The 21426-nt window shown below is 41.2% G+C and overlaps 7 protein-coding genes across 7 annotated transcripts in view; 2 read left to right on the top strand and 5 right to left on the bottom strand.

Moving 5' to 3' along the window:
• Positions 1 to 187: 187 nt before the first annotated feature.
• LOC130691456 (uncharacterized) lies at positions 188 to 2627 on the bottom strand. Its single transcript, XM_057514408.2, is given in 8 exon segments — positions 188 to 491; positions 553 to 898; positions 973 to 1099; positions 1162 to 1341; positions 1426 to 1533; positions 1597 to 1730; positions 1797 to 2091; positions 2156 to 2627. Coding segments are annotated over 8 exon segments (1449 nt in total). The 5' UTR covers positions 2302 to 2627; the 3' UTR covers positions 188 to 378.
• Positions 2628 to 4622: 1995 nt separating this feature from the next.
• On the top strand, positions 4623 to 12531 carry LOC130691050 (FYVE, RhoGEF and PH domain-containing protein 3-like). The gene is given in 13 exon segments (XM_059497183.1): positions 4623 to 4644; positions 4725 to 4740; positions 4806 to 4871; positions 6258 to 6345; positions 6556 to 7232; positions 9362 to 9923; positions 9988 to 10305; positions 10364 to 10502; positions 10579 to 10784; positions 10881 to 11336; positions 11398 to 11586; positions 11653 to 12029; positions 12086 to 12531. Coding segments are annotated over 13 exon segments (3171 nt in total). The 3' UTR covers positions 12141 to 12531.
• On the bottom strand, positions 12221 to 14815 carry LOC130691452 (GRIP1-associated protein 1-like). Its single transcript, XM_057514403.2, has 8 exons — positions 14583 to 14815; positions 14319 to 14515; positions 13990 to 14256; positions 13750 to 13927; positions 13316 to 13689; positions 13006 to 13252; positions 12776 to 12945; positions 12221 to 12714 (listed from the first exon to the last, which is right to left on the bottom strand). The coding sequence occupies exons 1-8, from the start codon at positions 14689 to 14691 to the stop codon at positions 12586 to 12588; spliced, it is 1671 nt and encodes a 556-aa protein (XP_057370386.1). The 5' UTR covers positions 14692 to 14815; the 3' UTR covers positions 12221 to 12585.
• A 244-nt stretch (positions 14816 to 15059) lies between these two features.
• On the top strand, positions 15060 to 16875 carry LOC130691466 (PHD finger protein 23-like). Its single transcript, XM_057514420.2, has 5 exons — positions 15060 to 15264; positions 15396 to 15436; positions 15540 to 15647; positions 15710 to 15827; positions 15890 to 16875. Exons 1-5 carry the CDS (start codon positions 15243 to 15245, stop codon positions 16093 to 16095), a joined length of 495 nt encoding a protein of 164 aa, XP_057370403.1. The 5' UTR covers positions 15060 to 15242; the 3' UTR covers positions 16096 to 16875.
• Positions 16876 to 16956: 81 nt separating this feature from the next.
• LOC130691465 (large ribosomal subunit protein eL15-like) lies at positions 16957 to 18528 on the bottom strand. The gene is made up of 5 exons (XM_057514419.2): positions 18396 to 18528; positions 17873 to 18063; positions 17557 to 17693; positions 17391 to 17501; positions 16957 to 17227 (listed from the first exon to the last, which is right to left on the bottom strand). The coding sequence occupies exons 2-5, from the start codon at positions 18042 to 18044 to the stop codon at positions 17033 to 17035; spliced, it is 615 nt and encodes a 204-aa protein (XP_057370402.1). The 5' UTR covers positions 18045 to 18063; positions 18396 to 18528; the 3' UTR covers positions 16957 to 17032.
• A 316-nt stretch (positions 18529 to 18844) lies between these two features.
• Positions 18845 to 19862, bottom strand: LOC130691463 (phosphatidylinositol N-acetylglucosaminyltransferase subunit C-like). Its single transcript, XM_057514417.2, has one exon. It carries the CDS (start codon positions 19723 to 19725, stop codon positions 18901 to 18903), a length of 825 nt encoding a protein of 274 aa, XP_057370400.1. The 5' UTR covers positions 19726 to 19862; the 3' UTR covers positions 18845 to 18900.
• Positions 19863 to 20549: 687 nt separating this feature from the next.
• LOC130690870 (trypsin-1-like) overlaps positions 20550 to 21426 on the bottom strand; it is a 66472-nt gene continuing 65595 nt past the window's right edge. The window contains exon 9 of the mRNA XM_057513737.2: positions 20550 to 20559. The gene's annotated coding sequence lies outside the window, so the exon portion shown is untranslated. The remainder of the gene's footprint in view (positions 20560 to 21426) is intronic.

Raw genomic sequence — 21426 nt, 5'->3', positions numbered from 1 at the left:
GTCACGGAACAAACGGCTTACTATTCTGCAACAAAGTGAAAGAAATAAGAAGATAGAAAACAAATCGGTCACTTGATCATTCCATATGTCAGGTAACATATGTAAAGGAGAAAGTGACGGAATAGGCAGGGGGTTGGCAACACGTAACTTGGAACTCATGTATGAAAAAAAAACAAGGCTGTGCGACGTACAACGTGGGCACAAATTTTCTCTTACTTTCAGGTTATCATCGGACGTCGACACTGCGTCGGATGCCCCTACAAAATATCCCGTGTTTGTTGACTAAAAGCGTAAAGAGAAGGCGAATCAGGGCAAGGGGGCATTTTGTCTGAAGAGAAATAAAGACGATTTGACAGGATTTCTTGTCGAAAATACGGATTAAACGGAAGGATCCATAGGAGAGTGACTAGAGTCGACGCTCATCGAATGTTCCTGGGATGAAACGGTGGCAGGTTCTTCCATATTTTCATCCATGGGGCCGTAATCCGCACCTGCAAAATAAACTTTTAAATCTCCCATTCAGATAAATAGGTAAAAAGAAAAGAAAAATACCACTAGCATCCAGCTCCTTGGAAACTTGGTCGCGTATTCTGTTGGTTGAAAAATCGTGATGATTATTGGCTAAAGATTCTTCGCTATCGCCCGTACAGCAATCCATAGCTCCAGGTGATGGCGGAATTGGAACGAAAAGCCTAGAGAAATCTTTCCGTTCTTTGCTTGTAGAACTCATTTTGTATTCAGCATCAGGATCTTCGATCGTGTTGGTGGCAGCTAAAGGTGAAGGGACGACACACGACGTCCGATCACGAGAGCGGCTACCACTGCTCTCACCTCCGCCGCCAGTGCTACCACGTCGTCCACCGGGACTGTTAGCTGGGCTATCAACCACTTTACACACCTGGTTTAAAGTTAAAATGTGTGCGTGCTAATGCACATTAGGCATGAAACATCATCGCTGGACTGCTGTTATACCTGAAGAGGTGATTGGTTAGAACCTGAATCTGACGGACTTGCTGAAGATGATTGCGAATCTGGTGTAGGGATCACACTACTACGGCTAACAATGGGAATTCTCCCAGAGATTTCACCATTTTCTCCACTATTAAACAGAACAGTTATTAATCTTCAAGATGCTGGTCAACAAAAGAAATCTAGTTTTACCTTGAAGACTGGGTGACTAAAAGAGGACCTCCAACGCTAGAAACATTTGCCGCTGGCGAGAAATGTTGATACTTTTTGTTAGGGGTCCAAGCTGAATCTCCTCGGTCCTCCAAATCACATTTCCGCTTTACCGGTCCAAAAGAACTGGCACGAATAGCTATTGGCGAGAGACTCCGTCGACTGCGTGATGGTAATTAAAAAGAAAATAGGATAGACAGTTACCATTTTGAAAGGCAATAAAAACAATTCTCTTTTTCGTTTTACCTGGTATAAAACGTTTTCCTTGTAGGACTTGGGCTTGGAGTCGGCGAGAATGACGAGTTCCGTACAGGAATTTGCATAGATGGAGAAAAACACTGTCGACCACTGACCCTAAAAATCCATCCTTTTGTATTTTCACTTAAATTTGCTAACATGGGTCTGAGATTTTTTTACCTGGTCGGTGAAGGATAAGGAGACGAGACGAAGGTTGACAACCCGTTAGGTAAAGTTACGTGTATTGGCTCCGTACAAGCAGAGGAAGGCCTTCGGTGAGGCTCAGCTTTAGATTCTTTTGAATCAGTATCACTCTGCAGTTTGCAATTTACCATCATTATATGTTTTTGTTAAGATGGTTATAAATAAAAAGTTCTCACCAGAGATAGATCTTCCCATGAAGCTGAGATTTGTAAAGTGGATTGGAATTCCTTTTCACTGGCAACCTCTCGACCTACAGCATCACAAGCTTCTTCTTTCTTTAATTGGCTAACTCTGGAGGGAGGGACTCTTGGGCTCCCAGGCGTCTTACATGTAAAAATATGTTTAGTGAAATTTCTTCATTACAAAAAAAAAGTATATTCACCCCCAGGGGAATGCAATGGACTAAAACTTGCACTAAATCTTCTGGTCCGTGGTTCAAATGTGGAACACAAAATAAATGTAGGTGATGTTCTGGTGGAAAGTCAATGATTTTTTGTTAATTTTAATGAATAAATAATATTAAAATATTACAAACCTTGAATGTGAAGGGGCTGCACTGGCTAGTGAAGCTGTAGCTGAGGAGGTGGCTACAGCACCAGCCTCTGTGTCACATTCACTGATCATGGGGGCACTAGAGCATCTTTTTAAAACAGGATGTGGTAAAGGTGGATCAACATCCATTGATGAGTCAACAGAATTTTTTGCAGAATTGTATAGGGAGCGAAACAAAAAGAGCTACAAAGACTCCTTTTGCGTCATTTAGTTGAATTCAAAGGCATCCGTATCCGCATCACGGAATATGACATCTGCTTATCACTCCAGATTTGGCATGATTTGTCAGGTCACATATATCCAGAATGGCCGGAATGGAAATATAAACACTTGTTGCCTTAAGCTCAACAGTTTTCAAAAGAAATTTACGTGAACGATGATAACAAAATAGCAACTATTGAAAAGCAAAAAGAAGTAAACTACTTAACGCCGAAATAAAGAGATTCGAGTCCAAGCGGGACCAGAAAACCACTTTTGTCTTCTGCAAGCAGATTTCTGGCTTCCCCTGTAGCTCGTAGCGGAGTCTCTTCTCGCGCGGCGCCAATCCAACAGCGTACGAATTGATTGTCCTTGTAGGTCTTCAAGGTTAGTTTATATTTAGTTGGTTGTAGTCAAATACTTCATATCATATTCTCAGAGAGTATAGAGACCAACTGGAAAATCGTATGTTTGTTCTGTTTGTTATCCTTGTTTGACAGGGAACCTAGAACTAACTAATGGAAATGGTGAGTCGTGACACCAGTGTTGTATAGAATAGGAATGGCGTTAATTTGTAACTAACATGTTTTTACAGCTATTTCACGTTATAATCTTAAAATACTGTAACCATTCTACTTGTATTTTCCTAGAAACTAAAATTCGGGTTGAAGTCTGTCTGATCAAGCTGAAGTGTTCCAATCGATTGTTTCATGGCTTTGCATTTCATCGTTTAAATACAAATTGTCTCCGCAAAATAAAAAGGGGGAGCCCACAAACAGACAGTAAGTCTTTTACAATTATTGTTGTAGGAGAAACGAACCAAAGAAACACGTTATAATACGCTAAACACGAATGCAGTCGTATCAAATGTCAGAAGTGTAAAATTGAGCAACCTTAATTTTGGGGGTAGGGTTCGACGTCTGGAATGCTTTGTCGTGAAATAGGAGGGGTTTAATTTCCATCCATTTTTATTTTCTACTGTTGTCAGACAACCTTTTGCTATCGTGTCAGCAACCGAAGAAGATGATATATTAAATTTTTATGAAAATAAGCTTGGTTTCTTAGCCATGTATGACTCAATTCCTTGATTTTATAATGGCATCAAGCTGTCATCCCGTTAACATAGGTCTAGTTGTCTGTGGGCGAGGATATGGCAACAGTGGTAATGACTTTTTTTTTTCCATTCAGCCATTAGGATCAGCACTCGCCAGTCGCATCAAATACGAATAAGTTCACATCTTTCTATTCCTGTAACTGCACCTGCCTACTGATGAAATTGAGATCTGGTAAGATATCTCTAATACTGCTTGGTTATAACTTTATTGAAATCTGTGCTGATTTCGTCTACATGAGGTAAAAAATTGAAAAGTTGTGACTAGAATCAATAGAGATCCGACTTTTGGCTGGTTGGTGTGTGGCTTTTATTGTCAGAAAATCTTGTCGATATTTGGGGTAGAATGTAATGTAAACGTGTATTAAGCATTCCATGTTTTAACTAGGGTAGCAGTCGTTTCTATCTTTATAAGTATAGATTCATTTTTTGTTTCTTCTAAGGGTTACTGAAAATCTAACAATTGCCACTTGGAGAAATCTCATTAGTGCCAGAAATTTCCCTTCGTAACTGGGATTGACTATCCATTTTGAAAATCAAAGTGCAATATGACAAATGATTATGCTTTACTATGGGCAGGTATGTTTGCATAGACATCAAGTTCCCATTGTTTTCAAACAAACACCTAATCTAAGCCTTTTTAAGCTTAAAATATCGTTGCCTGGCGATGTCCCGAGAAAGAATTTACTCTGTTTCTCACCTCTAGTAAAATTATTTGATTCATTGTCGGAGTAAAACGTAGTTTGAGCTGTAACCAAGTGAAATTTTCAAATTTCGAGATACCCAAGCCCGCCAAGGCACCATTTTTCAGTGTCTGCTGTTGCTCCGGCGGTGCCAAACAGTGGTATTGAATGTTCCGATTACGGAAGTTTTTACAGATAATTGTTTTTTTATTTGCCAGTGCCACAAAGTGCCAACTATATTTTCACTTTTGTCCCACTTAATCTCCACGTTTTTATTATTCTCTGTATTGGTATTTTAGTATCACTATGTTAAAGCTTAATGTAAAGCTCAGTGAAAGAGATTGTCTACACTAAAAGAAATGAATTTGTCCGCCATCCTTGCCTCATAAAAAAGATAATGACAGCAAGTGAAAACTAGGTTTTAAAAAACTTTTGTTTATTATATTTTTAAACGAACAATGCCCTTCTATTTTCAGCCAGGTTTGTTTACACACAATCAGCGCCATCTTGTCAAATCCGTTTTAAAAGTCGCATTGCTTTTAGCCATATCCGGGACACAGGAACTCACACCCCAAGGTAAGCTAATATTTGTGTTTCTCTATTTCTACTGTAAATATAAATTTTTTTTTTTTAAATAACAGGACATCTACCTTCAAGTTGACTGCAGATTCACAATCATTTACGCCACTCGGCAACATAGAACACAGGTAGATTTTTGAATCATTGTAGTTGAACCGTTAAAATTTATTATCGCATTGCCAAGATCAAAGTCGTTAGTTGAGATATGAAAAAATCACACGACATTGCACCAAGTTGTTGATTACAAGTAAAATCCCTCGATGTTTACCGGGTTAGTGGGTGGTCTCGGGTTTGGGTTACGTGAACAAAATCTCCGCCTTTTTTCCCTCTTCGCGTTTAGTCCCGCTGGTTCCTGCGCGCTTGATTCCGTCCCCTTCCCCTCCTTTTTTTTTTCTCTCCCGTCATAGTTGTCGCTCTCGTTCCAGCAGAGAGTCCGGTTCCGCCGTCCTGGCCGGTTATTATTGCTGGCTTGCGTCAAAAATAGCAAAAGGAACATCGTGACGCGGGTGAGCTTTCCCACGTTGCGAAACCGCCCAGCTCATCCCGGGTCGATTAAATTTCTTGGAAATTGTGAAACCGGTTGACTTGGAAACCATTTCCTTCCGAGATTTTACCTATGCGACAGTGTGTCCTGGTGTTCCATTCAGACTCAAACAAACAACGCCCTTCAGTGTAACGCTGGGCCGCAACGCCGCCGTGACTACGATTCGAGTTCCTTATCGATTTCCGGACATCCACCCACCCTAGTGCTCCAGTCGGCGTTCAGATAACGTGTGGATTGTGGCGAGGTTTGACTGGAATACCCAGAAAAAGTCTTGGTGTGCCAATAAGTAAGTCGTTTGGCGTTTTATTGCGGATTGACATCAATTACGTTCCCCTTCCATCTTTCGGCGGTTTAAAGTCTAAACGCTTGTACCCAAATTAGCCAGCAAGCTGTTCGTGTCAAGTTGACAATAAACAGCGATCAGCGCGTTCTTATCATCTGTTTTGTACCGCAGCCAGTAAAGGGTGCATTTGTCTTCCATTCCACGAATTCCGTGTTCATTGCCATGGCAACCCCTTTGAAGAGAAGCCGGTTGTTGGATTATTAAGTTAGGAGCGCCGTCTGTGTGTGCCGCCAGAAAAGATGTAATTCGTATTAGCCATTAAGGCTTCAGTTATTCATTCAACAGCCGCAAGAAAAGTGTTCCATTTCATTTATTGATGATGGGCAACAGTCCAGCAGCCGTTTGAATTGCCCAAGTGTTATATACCATGATTAAAAGGATAATAGTTTTGGCACAGTCTGCGTTCGAATCCAATAGACCTTGAGGTTACAAGATAAAGATCACATAGGGCCGTGAGCCTTTATCGATCTGGCAAAACGGAGGGATGTCTGATTTTTCGTTTTATGTGGAGTGGGGGAGGGGGGTGAGACTGTCAGCCTCACCTGATGTAAAGACACGCGCGCAGCCTTTGTACCTTTATAACGATTTTTCGTTTCTTTTTTAGTTTTCTTTCTTTTGTTTTATAAGGTTGTTGAATTGACACATGGAAGATGTAGATCAACCTGTTCGCCTACTTCGATTCGTCAAATACGATGAAATCTCAACATGCCAGACGGTTAGACTTGAGAAAATGGGCCGTCTGTGATCTGCTTGTTGACTGGGAATGCTAAAAAGGCCTTTTTGATCGGACCATAACATTGCATTTATTGATTTAACATTTTATTGATGTGAATGTCTCGCTTTTTTTTTTTTGTGAATTGTGTCGCAAATTTTCACGCACGATGGCACTAGTATCGTTAATTTATTTTTCCTGGTATCGTTGTAGGCGTCGCCGTGTGTACCGGACATTTGCGGCGATGGAGTCAATTGGAGGAGAGTGAATTACGGGGGACAGGGCTGCTGGTCTTTAAAGCAAAAACGTTTCGTACGTCGTAGCTGCGCCATTTTGCGTCAGCCATCGCTCTTGACCTCTGTGTGTCAACCGGAGAGCCATGTGATTGCGCCGAAGACGTCCCGTGACGTCAAAATGGAGCGCCAACAGCTTCGCCACCACCATCTCAACTGTCGCAGTTTGGACAGTGGTGATCCAATCTCAGTTCGGGAAGAAGAAGAAGAGTCGACGGTCATTACTCCACCCAAGGATTTTCAAGATCATCTGGCAGACAGCTGCAAAATAACGTCGAGCAGCATCAGCGAGAGTCTGTCGGTGGTCGTTTCCGGTGGCGATACGACAGAGACGATACTTGAGCCGCCGGCCATGTTTCGACCGCCAGCAATTCGACTCAGACCCAAGACGGAACTGTTTTGGACGACGGAGCCACCGGTTTGGCCGCCTCTCCTTCCGGCTGTGAACGAGACGGCCAGCCAGGTTTTCAACGACGAGCTGGAACGACTGAAATCACACTCGCTTTTTCTCCGCTTCCCGTTAGAAGGCGCCGCACGCGTCCATTATCGATCATCCAAGAGCGTCGTCATTCAATCCACTTCCGTCAATCAATACAGGTAAAGTCTTATTTTTTTTTTGTTCCGCACATCTGCGGTCTTTCACACATAAAGTCCTGGTGAAGTGTTTTTCTCCCTCCCCACCGTTATCGTAGCGAAATTCCATCATCCGCTTTACGATTTTTAGACAAAAAAAAAAATGAATTTCTTTGGAATGCGGCTAAAGAATTTTTCAACAAAAAAGAAAGGATTAAAAAAGAAAACACATTACCTCTTCTACTTTAGGATAGGGTGATCTATATATACCTACACTACATTTCTTTTTTTTTGGGGGAGGGGGATCGATATCGGGGTCTTTGACCGACTGAGCCGCTTCTGCAAAAAGGGCCAAAGAAGTAGCGGTGCATCTAACACGGAAAGGTGTTTCTTTTGTTGTCCTTTGTCGTTAGTTTTCAATGGGATAGTACAGCCGGCCATAGTGGTTGATGATACCATATGTCCAATAGTACTTTTTTCAAAAACAAATCAACATTGTAATAAAAAGAAAATTGAAAGTGCGCCGCCATCGAGCTAAAAAAAAGGCAATAAAATACTCTGGCAAAGGTAAGTGCGTATTCCCCTCCTAGCCAATCGTTCTTTTATTCGATTTTATACGTACATTTATTGCGGAGGAGGGTGGAAAGTCACGTGATGTTTCTATTGAGAGAGGGAAGGCTGGATTCTCCAAAGAGCAAGGAAGGAATCTGTCAATGGGACGCTTCCCCCTCCGTCTTGTTCTTCTTTTTTATGTATTTTCTTCTTGGAAAGACCTCCCTCTTTCTCTCTTAGCTATTTCCGTTTCTTTTAACCAAATCCCCCCCCCCTTTCTACCCTAACCCTCCTTATATATACTACTATACATGTTCTTCTTTGCTCTTCTTTTCATCAAGCTTTCTCTCTTCTCAATTCTATCCCCCTACACCGACGCCGTCGATTCCATCCAAGCCCCTACTACTAATACCCCTCCGTCAGTTGCTGTTCCAGCCTCCCAGCCGAGCGGTAGCTATTCAACACCGTTCTCCCTTGTTCACAGCTATCCCTAAAAAAAAAAATTCCCACTCGGTTTTATATTCAAAGAAATATATGGTGCGTGCCAATCGTTAAGTTTTGTCTTTGGGAATGTGTAAATTTGTTCAAATATGATGACGGGTTCTGTCAAATGGACTAATACCGGATGGTGGCCATGGTTAACCTGCCTCTCGACGCACTCTCAGCGCATCTTTATTCGTCGCATGTGAGTTTGAAGCGAAATCGATTTTTCTCATCCTCCATTTCTCTCTCTCTCTCTCTTCGTGCAACACAAGCGTACCCTGAAAAAAAAAATCAAAGGCTCTCTCCAGCTTGTAATGTTTGGTGGTTGATCAGCCCAGACAGGAATTTTTTGTACATTCTTTCAGTTTCGACCCTCACCCCTTGGCCGAAAAGGGAGAGAACCCGCTGTGCACACCTATATTGACCGGCGTATTTTTGTGTGTGTGTGTAGTTACAACAGACAAAAGCAATATGCCGTGGTAATGGTAAGTCAATTAAGGAACGCTCTCCCCCCTACAACACCATCACTCATCGGATCGATGTGTCGAAGCAGAGGTGCGTGAACCGCCATGGAAGACTGTTATTTTTATAATATCGTGTTGAGCTGTAGATTCACCATTCATTCAGCTAATCCTCTGCCTTTGCCAAGACAAAAAAAAAAAAAAAATGAAAAAGAAAGCTTTGGGAATTTTTGTATACGAAGGTTTCACGTAACGAATCGAGCGCTTCGTTCTAATCTAGAAAAAGAAACACATAGTTTCCAACTGCATGTCGTTAGGTTGACACTTTATTTTCCTCTCTTTTTTGTCTTGCCATTCTTTGGTCAGAGCAACGGGTGTTCCAGAAATACTCCAGCATCTCCGGTGCCCACACTTCTAGTCTTTAAGGGGTGTGAAAGAGAGAGACAAGCAAAAGAAGAGAGTAAAAAAGCTCAAGGTGTTATCTCCCCTCCGCTCCCCTACTTTTTCTTTCCTTTCTCTACTTGTAATATATGGTTGCAGACGACGCCAGCGGAATTCCGGAACTTACCATATTCAACTGCGTATTGTCTGTTATCAAATAGAAAAAAAATTAGTTTTTATGTGCGATATTAACATTCTGGAAATTGTTTTTGACAGGATCAGGACGGAAGAGACGACCGAGGCCAATTATCCATCCGACGGGCTCTACGAGGCCGTTTCGGAGACGGAAAGCGAAGACGAAGATGAGGAAACCAGCAAGGAAGAGCCGACAGCCAATAGACGGACTCACTCGCCTGGAAATCATCGAGTGTCGGCTGCTAGACTCTCTTCTTCCTCTGGATTGTCTTCATCACAAGCCACGACAACATCATCGACAGCCTCGGATGCAGATAGTGGAATCGATGGCGTCAGCCCGCGTGTTTCGGCCGCCGCTTTCGGTGAATCGACTCTCAGCCCGTCGCAGAGCATCTTGTACATCGATAGCATCAGTGCACGCAATAGTGTCGTGCACGATACCACAACGGAAGAACAGCAAGCGGATGATTCCCACCCTGAAGAATCTTCCAGACATCAGTCTGATGAAGGATCATTTAACGACACGAGGGCTAGTATCCTAGTCGTAGAAGGAGATCCACGTCGGGATAGGGCGCATCGCGTCGCCCTAGAGCTTTTACAAACTGAACGGACTTATGTTGACGTTTTACACTTGCTTGATCAGGTATTTAATTATCTTCCGTAACGAATCAATTAAAAATCTTAATAATGTGTGTGTACGTGTCAAGGTGTTCCAGTTCCGGATTGACCAGGAAAACAGGGCGCATGGAATGTTTGCCCAGGATTTAATTCCGCAAATGTTTTCCAACATCAAATCATTGTTTAAATTGCACCATGACTTTTTCTTACCACGACTGGAAGAACGTCTTAGAGATTGGGAAGATCAGGAGCAACAAGAACGACGTATCGGTGACATCATGACGAGTTTTGCTCCATTTCTCAAAATGTATGCAGAATACGTTCGCAATTTTGACCACGCAACGAATCTCATTAGCAGCATGAGCTTAAAATCGCCACGTTTTCTCGCCATCGTTGATGAAATTCAGGTAATACGCTAAAAATATATCATTCGAAAGAAAACTAATAGAAACGGTATTCACGCAGCAACTGCCCCAGTGCGGCCATTTGAGTCTACAGCATCATATGTTGACACCAATCCAACGAGTTCCACGATACGAAATGTTATTACGTGATTATCTAAGGAGGCTGCCTGAAAATTCAGCTGATCGAGCGGAAACCGAGAGTAATAAAAAGACAAAACACATTCTGGGATTAACGATGTGACACTCCCCCTCCCAAAAACCATATTGTTGATGCAGAAGCGCTTCATTTGGTCTCGACAGCGGCCAATCATGCCAACGAAGCGATGAAGAAGATTGACCAGTTTAAACAGCTGCTGGAGATCCAGGAGAGTTTAGGCGGCGCCGTCGATCTCGTCTCGCCCACCCGCGAACTGGTGAAAGAGGGCAAAATCGTCAAAATTTCAGCTAGAAGTGGCGACCACCAAGAACGCTATCTCTTTCTCGTACGTTTCTTTTTTTATTTCCCATAGATATATATTTTTGTGTGTTGGTAGCAGCATAAAAATTTCATGTTCTTTTTTACACCCATTGATGTTTAGTTTACCGATTTGTTGTTGCTCTGCTCGCCACGACTCATCCCTAATCGGGTCATTGGGGGTGCTGGACTACCGCCATACCGCGTACGTGCCCGCTTCACCGTCTCCAATGTGGAAGTGTTGGAAGGGGACAATTTGGAGACGGCAAACACTTTCTACCTGCGTGAAGGAGCCAAAACAGTGGAACTGTATACTGGCACTCAAGAGGAGAAGGAAGCGTGGATCGACGCCCTTTTTGCTACCATGACGGAGTTGACACGTCGTAAATCTTCACTGCGGATCTCACCAATGCAGTCACAACAAGTCAGACCACCCTGCCTAGACACGGATAATAGTGATTTACAGTTGGGCAAGGCAGCCCCGACGTTAGTTCGTATGGATTCCGTTACAAGATGTTTCCATTGTCAGGGACAGTTTTCCGTTATGAAACGCAGACATCATTGCTACTCTTGCGGAAGGGTAATTTGATTAGAAAACAAAGTTTTTTATTCAGTTAATTGCATTTGTTTGAATTTTGAAGGTGGCCTGCAATCGTTGTTCTAATCATAAACTTCCTCTACCGTATGATGGCACCAAATCTTGGAGAGTTTGTGACCCCTGTCATGAAGTCTTGATTTCGCCTGGACGTCGAGAGTCGGCCAATGTTTCACCTGCTACTACACCCGAGTTGGCTCCTTCACCTCCCAGTCTACGGTCAAGTCTCCTAGAGGTACATTGTCTTTTGTTATTAGTTGTTGAATACTTAAATTCTAAATATCCGCAATTTCCATTACAGGTCGATGTGGAGACGCCTTCCGTGCTGAGTGGGTACCTCAGTCTCAAGACTCGTGGCAAAACGTGGCAGCGGCGCTGGTTCGCCCTGCGTTCGGATTTTGTGCTATACTCATATCGAAGTCATCAAGGCGAAAGGCGGTCAATGACCGCGACCCCAGTTCCCGGCTTCGCAGTTACTCTTGTTAGCGGTTCCAGTAGTTTGCTGGCCGACGGTACCAGTCCTAGTCCCCTGCAAACCGTTATTGATCAGGCTAGCAAACTGGCAACACCTAACGGCGACGGGGGAGGGATGATTTCAGAACGTGACAGATCTTTTAAAATGGCTCATGTCCACAAGAGCTATCAGTTCCAGTCGTCGACTCGACAAGAAGCTGAAAAGTAAGTCTACGTTTGAAGTTAGTTATGTGCAATGAAACTAAATTAATTCTAATCAGGTGGGTCCAGTTCCTACAAATGGCTGCTAAAGCTGATTTGCCATCTCCATCATGACGCTGTTAACGAAAGCGACGAAAACTACCAAAGATATTGTACATATCCTTCGATTTCAAAGAAAAGGTATTAATCAAGCATTGTTTTTGTAAAGCCTTGTATGTAGGATTTGTTTATTGTAGCTTTCTTTTGTTTAAACATTCAACATCTGCTGTACATAATTTTTTTGTCTTGGATTGCACACAAACTTACACCCCACTTTAAGCTTCCGAGATGTTGTAATAATTGATATTCTTAGACAAGGAAGATATGGGATGCCTGTTTAATTTTTTTTTTTATGAATCCCACTTTTGAAATTATATAACGAACCACAATTTCCTGCGCCGCTTGATGTCGAACATCGTTGTTAAACCGCATTTTTCGCAATAATACAAAAATTTTGTAAAAGAAATTGTTTTTCAGAAACACGAGTTTCAGTCAGATCTCTGGTGACCAAGGTATTTAGTCAAGCCGAATTCATAACAGCAGCTTCAATGTGGTTAGAAGGCAAACGGTGGACGACTGGAGAAGTATTGTTCGACCCAACGATCTGGCTAAGACGGACAATTTCCTGAGAAAGTCGTTCAATATCCTCCTGTAATCCAAATCTTGTATAGTACTCCCAGGAAGAAAAACAATTTTATTAATCATAATACCTGAAGGTGCATGTTCTTCGTCAAGGTCTCTTCGAGCATACGCCTTAGCCGACGTTGTTGGCCATCTGTTTCTCCTTCAGCATCCCCACCGATCTGCCGGATGAGGCTGACCATTCTACGTACGCTGAGTTTCTCACTACCAGGACTGAACGAAATTGAGCCGGAACTCTCTAAAGCAATAATTTGAAATGGAAGATTTACACTGATACAACAGACTAGCAAGAGATTACCTGGTTTCGCTGGACTAGAGCGACCTTCCATACAATAATGTTGAATTAATTTGCCTCGCTTGACCATTTCATCAGCCATGGCGGCATTGGTCTCTTCCAAATGGAGAACTCGTTCTTCCAATCTCCATTTTTCCTGTTGCATCGTCGCCAATCGGTTAACCAATCGGGCATTTTCACTGGCTAAGTCTGGGGCTTGCTCTCCTTCTGACCGGGAACCATTCTTCTCTGAGCCACTACTAGGTGAATCCTGGCAAGCGTCACATGGATTTAAAAGACGGACATAAAAAGGATTCATTTGCATTCATTTTACCGTTGGTGGGAAGGGAGAGGACGGCGTGGCTGGGGCATTTCCATCGTTTTGTCCGCTCATCAAGCTCCAAGAGGAAACTGAGCAGTTGTCATGATCGATCGACACGTCAGCTTTAGGCAGCGAAGTGGAAGCATCACTTACAACGTCACGAAGGCGCTCTTGAAGTTTATCAGCTCTTCGGCGCTCTCCTCGCAACTGCCTTCTTAAATCGGCCGTGACAGACAAAATTCGTCGTTCAGCAATACGAACATCCTCTTGGGCATCCTGAGCTTCCTGGCGGGCTCGAGCGGCTTCATCTTCAAATTCCGCTCTCTGGGCGGCTGCCAGTTCAACCTGAATTTCATATTGCTTCACTTCTTCTGCGTGAAGGGTTTCTGCGACGTGATTTGAAAAAATAAATAATGCCCATCGATGATTCAAGAATACGAACTTACTTTGGGTATCCATTTCTATGCGATGTGCTTCATGTAACTGAGATATTTCTTGTTGGCAGGAATGTTTTAAATGATCAACGTGATCCTTAAGTTGATTAATTTCGTTACATAGGGTATTTTTTTCTATGCTACTATTTTCCAACTGTTCCGTCAACGGTCCAACTTTCTCGGCTTCTATCTGTAAATGAGGACATCTTTGATTTTCATTTCTTAACTACAGTATTCATTGTGTGACCATACTTGCAAAAGTGATATTTCTTTCTTTAAACACATTACTTGTGCATCAAAACTTGCCCTCATTTCATTCAAGGTGGCAGTCAGGTCTGTCATTTGATTGACTTTCACACAGAACTGTTCATTAAGCAGCTCGAAGCGCTGTTTTTCTTCAGATAGGAGCTTCTCATAAAGCTCTCTAGATAAATCACATTGGCTATATGAATCAGAGAGTTCACGTCCACCCTGCTGGGATTTCACAAGTGCTTCAAGTTTTTCATTGGCTGCAACAAGCTGTTTAAAAAATCAAGTTTTGAAAACAAATTCCATCCAGTAAAACATAGATTTTTACTTACATTTGCAAGTTCTTGAAGTAGTGCCTGGTTTTGCTCTCTGAACTGTTCCTCCTGAGAAATGAGCTTGTTCTGCAAAGCATCATTTTCTGCAAACAACATTTCAACATCTTTTGCTTTTCTACTCTTTTCCAGAGCACGCTGGGCTTTTTGGTAGTCTTTCTCCAAACTATCAAGTTTCAAAACAGTGTTTTTTGCCTCTGAAAAATAATGGGAGTATAGAATGTAGACGATGAACAAAAATGGCAATAAAGAACGCTGACAAACCATTCTTGTATCGATTTGATTCTTCCATTAGAGTATAATTTGCTGTCCGAAGATCCAGTAATTGTGTTTGGATACGATGAAATTCTTCATGTGAAATGGCCGAGGACATTTTCAACTCTGTTTGTGGCAAATTTTAAACTAAAGTTTACCAAAACGAAAAAAACAACAGAACAACAAAAGGTGAACGAATAAATTGCGACAGATCAGCTGCTGCTCTGGTATAGAATACAAACAATTAGGACTGGAGTTGTCAGCTGCTTTCAAAGAATTTGCATTAAACGTTATTAGGTTGAATTCCTATTTATAAAAACTAATATCGTAATTTATATCAATTATGGTGAATGTTTGGTTTCCGCTAAGAAGCATATGATTTCAAAACAAAATAATCTGAGTTTTGGATGTTCCGTATCCCCATTCAGCTTCGAGCCAAGTAAGCAGCAAATTGGCAACGTTTTCCATTCCCCTCATTTTTGTCTCTCTCTCTCTGAGAGTGAGCTCCACTCTAAAGAAATAGAGATATTTGACTACTATAAGTTGCTATGCCTAGCTTGCTCGAGCAGTCGCTTAGGCCATTTGAACGAAATTCTAGTTGATTTGTGTCATTTCTGGCCCTTTGTGGTCGGTTCTATAGTTCTATTACAAAATTTATAATTGAGAAATATGGCTGATACTTTATTTAAAGGTAAACCTTCGATCCCTCAATCTGAACCGAGATGGCCGTTTTGCACAGTTGACACTAAATATGTCGACGTAGAAGCCACTGTTTAAAGTCTGTCGTTAATGATATTCTTCTTCTGTTTATTTTATGTATAGCTCCAAGAACAAGGAAATCTCCGCGACAAGATGACTATGAGGTAATAACTGGCAACCACAAGTTACATTGTGTTGTTGAGAAGCCTAGAATAAGTTTCTAGTAACAAAAGAAACTAATGTGTTCATTGTCTTTTTCCATAACAGCCTCCTCCATCATCACATTCAGGGAAAAGACCTAGAACATCAGAAGATTTCCTCCTTTTCTGCAAGTTTATATTAGAGCATGAAAACTATGAAATGCTAAAACATGAGGTACTGTGACACATCTTGTAAGAGTCTCAGAATTTCTTCAAAACATTGTTGTTGAATATTAGGAATTGAGATCTAAAGCAAATAGTCCTATTGGGAGTACTGGTTCTGAAAGCGCCAAGTCAGAAACTCCATCATCCAATAGTGGTGAAGAGAGAAAAGTGTCTTCAGACAGCGACTCAGGTAAGTGCAAATTGTGTAGAGCTTTTGAAAGGCACATTTCTAATTGAATTTTGCCAACTCAGATGATGGTGAAGGTGATGATGGTTACAACACTGTGACATGTTATTGTGGTAAACCTTTTGCTGGACGGCCCATGATTGAGTGCAGTCACTGCCTAACATGGATTCACCTTTCGTGTGCCAGGATCCGAAGGACCAACATCCCTGATGAATTCATCTGCGCCAAGTGCCGAGAGAAGGGAGTCACCCAATTGACTAATCAGTCTTAACCCTTTCTTTCAGTTTTTGATAGTGTATCTTTCAGTCTTACTCTCCATGGGAAATTGGTTGTTCCCAGACATTTGCCCTCCCCCCTCCCTTGAAAAGTCCCAAACTTCATGAATTGTTTGTGCAATTCTCCGCCTGCAGCGTTCGGTGAATTTCGCATTCATTCCGTTTATTCAGATAGAAAAACGGATATATTCATTGTTTCCCCCATTTGTAAAACATTTTGATGATTGATCGTTTGAATTTCTCCTTTATTAAAAAAGAAACAGCATGGAATGAGTGTGAAATTCATCGTAAAGTGCCGCACAAGACAAGAACCCATTGTCCAATGCTCTTTAAAAGGCTATTTTACGGTTCCGGTTTTTCTTAACTTCCACAGCTATTTTGGTGAAATGGCATTGGGTTCTTATCTTCAACTTTCTTATTTGGTTCTCATCTCCCCTTCCCTCAGCCGCATAACTAAAGTTGACTAAATGGCGCTGTCCATATTGTACAAAGTTCCGCCCCGTCATCTCATGTACGCTTTCCACTGAAGTGGTATAACCTTTGTTTTTTAAAGTTTTTTTTTTATTTTCAACAAATATTGGTGGAAAAGAAACTAGCCTTTTTTTCGTTGATTTCGTGAGCCAGCCTAATTTTTTGCAGAGCTTTTTGGACTTAATCTTTATGGAAAATTTGAAACGAAAGACAATGCGTAATAATTTTTATAATTGGTTTCGTCCAGTGGCGGTTGAAAACGTGTATTTTTGTTATCAATAAGAGAGTAAAAAAGAAATGTTTGTTACTTATTTGATAACCTTTCTTTGACATTCTTAGATTTCTGCCCAGTTTTCCAGCGTGCTGCATTAAAGTTTTGCAAATGATTGCGAGCTGGTCAAGTAGATGTATTGAACAAGCGCACAACTCGAGCAAGATACAACCACAACACTTGGATTCCATTTAACGTTTGCGGAGGAGGGAAAGAGTGTTGCGCCTCTTCCAGGTGGCACGACGAGATCCACCATTTGTCTGGCAGAAACCGTGTCCCTTGCCCAAACCTCGCGACTTCTTGGCGGCTGAGGTCAATCCACGAAGCTCACGGTGCTTGTGTACAGGGTTGACAATCCATTGTGTCTTGGGGTTGCGACGGACGGCCTACGAGAAAGGTACTTGTTAGTCGTGAATCTACTGCGAACTGAAGCTGAAATACTCTTCAATTTTCAGACATCCAAGGAAGAATACTTATCATTTTGTTCACCATTCAAAAGGAGTATCATCATCTTAAAGTGTAGTTATGTGAGCTTGTTAGAACTTTTACCTTGTGGGCAGTGTCGACGAGGATAACTTCGTAGAATTTGAAAGTGGAATCTTGGCCGACCCAGTAAGAGTTGAGGACGCGAAGTCCACCACAACGACGTCCGACACGTTCCTATTCCAAAACAGAGTTAAGTCATTGTTATTTATCATTTAGAAATCATGTACACTTCAGCAATAGCCTGAAGGTTGCGAGTGGGTTTCAAGTGGTTGACACCATGGCCCTTGGGTTTACCATAGGTGCAACCCTTGGGAACTGGGCGCTTGCGACCACCACGACGAACTCGAACGCGGTAGATGACGAAACCTACATGTGTTTGAGACCTTTTAATATGTTTAAGAACTAAAAGTTTGCACAACTCAAACATTTGTCAGGTTTAGATTCGGTTACTCCTTTTCATTTTGCACTTAACGTAAGAACAGTGCATTGATATTTCCTAACTATAAAGATATGAAAATAATCACTGAAGAACATGGAAGCTTTACCCTGAGTGGCACGGTATCCCATGCGACGAGCCTTGTCAGGCCTGGTGGACCTGGGTGCCCTGTGCACACGGTGAAGCTGGCGGTACTGCCAACACCTCATGCGAAGCAAGAAACGCATAACATCGCTCTGCTTCTTGCGGTACAACTCTTGCATATACTTGTATGCACCCATGTTGATCTAGAAAAACAACCTACAATTTAAAAATTTAACATGTGAAATTAGTTTCGAACTTCAAACAGACTGCCAATAACAAGTAAAGTGGGTCTTAAACTACTTCTACCGCTAAATATTAAAGGACTGATATAAATGCTTCGTCGTAAATAGTCATTTGACAATCGAGTCGTGGATGGCCGGTCCCACTACAGCAAAGAAGGTATTTTTTTTCACAATACTCGACAACAAGCCAAAGAAAAATCTACATTAAAACTTTGGTTTGTATGTGCTAAATTTTATAATTACATTAACTGAAAAAGAACTTAACAGACAACTAGGATGATGTTTGATGAAAAACAGATTGCTCACCGTGGCAGCTCCACAATTGTCCTAGTCCTAAGCAAAGATGTCCAATGAGAAAGAGAACATGAATAACGGACGACGTTGCCACCTTAACTTAAGCTTCTGACAAAAATGCCAAATTTAAACAATTCAGTCTCAAAATCCAAAAGAAACCTGAAAAACTCTGATTTGGACGTTTGATTCCCTAGGACAACAAAATATAGCTCTATTTTTGCGACAATTGATTTTAATTATCCTACGATCTATAATTTTAAAATTATAAAATCATGCGTCCATGCTTACTGCAAAGTACAGGCTACAGAAACAGAGTTATAGAACCAACACTTTGGATTCCATGAATCTGGCCATGCTTTGGCGTTGTATATTCACTGGCAAAATTATCATCTTTCATGTCGTTTATAATGACCCGGCTGTAGGAGTAACCACTAAATAAGATTTATAGCATCATGGAATCCTTTACTTACAAACTTTTGTTTTATTACAGATTATTGGTAAGTTACACTTTATGCTTTCATCTGTTGAAAACCATGGCCTCATCCCATGGACCATATATATTGTTTTTATACTGTTGGGCCCAAACAAAGCACAATGGGAAAATTATGTTTACACAAAATATGGATACAAGAAATAGTGAGGCTGAAACGGTAGAAATAGAAACCATGCAAAAGAAGGCACCAACAGTCAAAATTGTGAAAGCAATTGGAGTATGATTAAGGGCTTCATACAATTCTGGGAATAAAGCAAATGCCTGTACAGCCAAAGCCAGCAGTGCAAATGCATGTCTTGTTTCTTGGAGACGTGATGCAAGGCATATTGCCCCACAAATGGCTGCATTGAGGGAAACATAAGGAGAGACACATACTCCACCCATGCCGTATTGATGAAAACCAATGTGCACTAACATAAGAACTACACTCATTGCATAGATGGAATCTGTACTAATTGTATCTGTTAAAGTTTTAAGTACAGGTGTACAACCATACCCAATAGCTATGAAAAGGAGAACATTTTTTATAACAGGTAAAATGTTATTGAAGCGAAAAGACATCACATAGCCAGCAACTATGAGGCAAGAAAACATTCCATATGTCAGCTCCCAAGATCCATTGCCTTCCTTGAGTTGGAGGAAAACCGCCCAAAAAATAACTGTTACGCTGATCTGCGTAGATATTCTAGTCGATTTCAACACAGCCGTGCGTGAATCTACAGGTTTAAAATGCACGTTATGTTTTATTTCCTCCAAAAATTTGGGGTCAGTGTAATTATCCGGATAGGTGCTGCGTTGGTATAGAACTTTTGTCCATGGTTGGTGTAAAGTCGAATTTGTTTCAGCCATATCTTCAGTCACTACTTTTAGCCAATATTCTGGTTTTTTAAACTCCTTTCTTTGTTATTGTTGACAGGACGACAGCTGAGAACATTTGAACAGCATTGCCGTAACCGCAATCAGTTAACAAATTTCGTCTCTTCCTGACACCTGTCCATTAGGTACCAGAGAAAGTAAATTTCTTTATTTTATGTAAATCTTTTTGCAACTACTACCTTGCCTTATATGTGTTATTTAGGAAAGGAACGAAAGTCATAACATTGTAAGTGGTTTCCATACTGAAGCCTGGAAATTGCGATTATAGCTTACAGGACTTTTCTTCCATCTCTGAGTCGGCCAAAAAGAGCGAATCATTCTAAACATGTAATTAATGTACAAATTTCTTTTAAAGTAATTTCCTTATTCGGTTTAGTTCTAATAGTTTCGGCGATTCCAAAGCAAGCATCGGTGTTGGGTGTAAATGCGATTTAAATTCCACTATCTAACCGACCGACACCATGGGCACTAACCAGGTAAAGTTGTCTGTAAATATTAAATTTTTTTTGTTTGCTTCATTAACGTTTCCCTATTTCTATTTTCATGTATGTTACACCATCGTGAAGTAGCCAGTTGGTTCCGTGAAGGATATTCGACCCATTCAGAACTTAAATTGCCAATTTTCCAAGTAAAAAAAATATTTCAAGCAGTTACACAACCCTACACATCAGGTACCTTGTAAAGGTAATTGAACAGATTGCTGGTTGTGCCAAATAGCCATACATTAATTGATTTTAACTTTAAAATTTGTAAGAGATATTCAAATAACGTAGACGATGCAGTAACTAACGAAGTAGCGTAGCTCAGGTAATAGTAATTTCTCTATATAGCGTTTTCGAAAGTACCCCTAGATGGCGTGTTCCGAAACCTTCTTCTAATTGTGCCTAGATGGCGTAGTCGTAATCTTGAACAGATAGTGTTATTTCCAGCATTAGATGGCGTTTAATTTGATTGTGTTTCATTCAGTAGATGGCGACGGTAGTTTCATTCGCATCTTATCGCTAATTTTGTAAATTTTCGTTAAATTGCCGCTAGATGGCGCAAAGCACCGATTACGTTCCATACCGAAAAATTTGTAATATTTTCTATTCATGCTGTAAGTTGGCAACTAAGTCAACATCAACAAATAACCGAGTGCCAAAAAGTTGTAGTTATTTCGCGACTGAGAAACATGTTTGTAAAAATGGCGCCTAGTTGGCGTTAGTGCTATTCCCCCACACATAAATGCGTCGCATGGTCGAGGAATAACAGTTGCAAAAGCAAACGGGGACCGGATGCTGGACGTCATTAACATGTATATATAAAAACAAATGAGGAATAGTATATAAAAAACTTTCTTTTTTTTTGTTCACCGAGAAGAAGAGCTCAGACGTTCTCTACCTCTATAAACAGTCTAGTCACAAATCCGAAAGAAAAAAGAGAACCAGTTGGAGAAACTAGCTCATCAAAGTCATCGTTTATAGCAGGGGAAAATAAAAAATCGAGCTAATCTTATATGCTGTTATGTTCGAACCAGTTTTTAAACCGATTGAATCTCATTGTAGCAATTCGGTCAACAAAAACGGGCAAAAAGGAAAAAGCGCGCTCTCTCCGGCACTTTCACGACTTTCTCCGTTTTTGTTATGGTCTTTCTTTTCTCTCCCGACAGAAAATAAATGAAACAAAAAAACCACT

Source organism: Daphnia carinata, chromosome 1 (assembly GCF_022539665.2).
Source record: "Daphnia carinata strain CSIRO-1 chromosome 1, CSIRO_AGI_Dcar_HiC_V3, whole genome shotgun sequence".
Classification (NCBI taxonomy): Eukaryota; Metazoa; Arthropoda; class Branchiopoda; order Diplostraca; family Daphniidae; genus Daphnia; species Daphnia carinata.
Note: the sequence above shows the minus strand (reverse complement) of the source record. Positions and strands in the feature narration are given on the sequence as shown.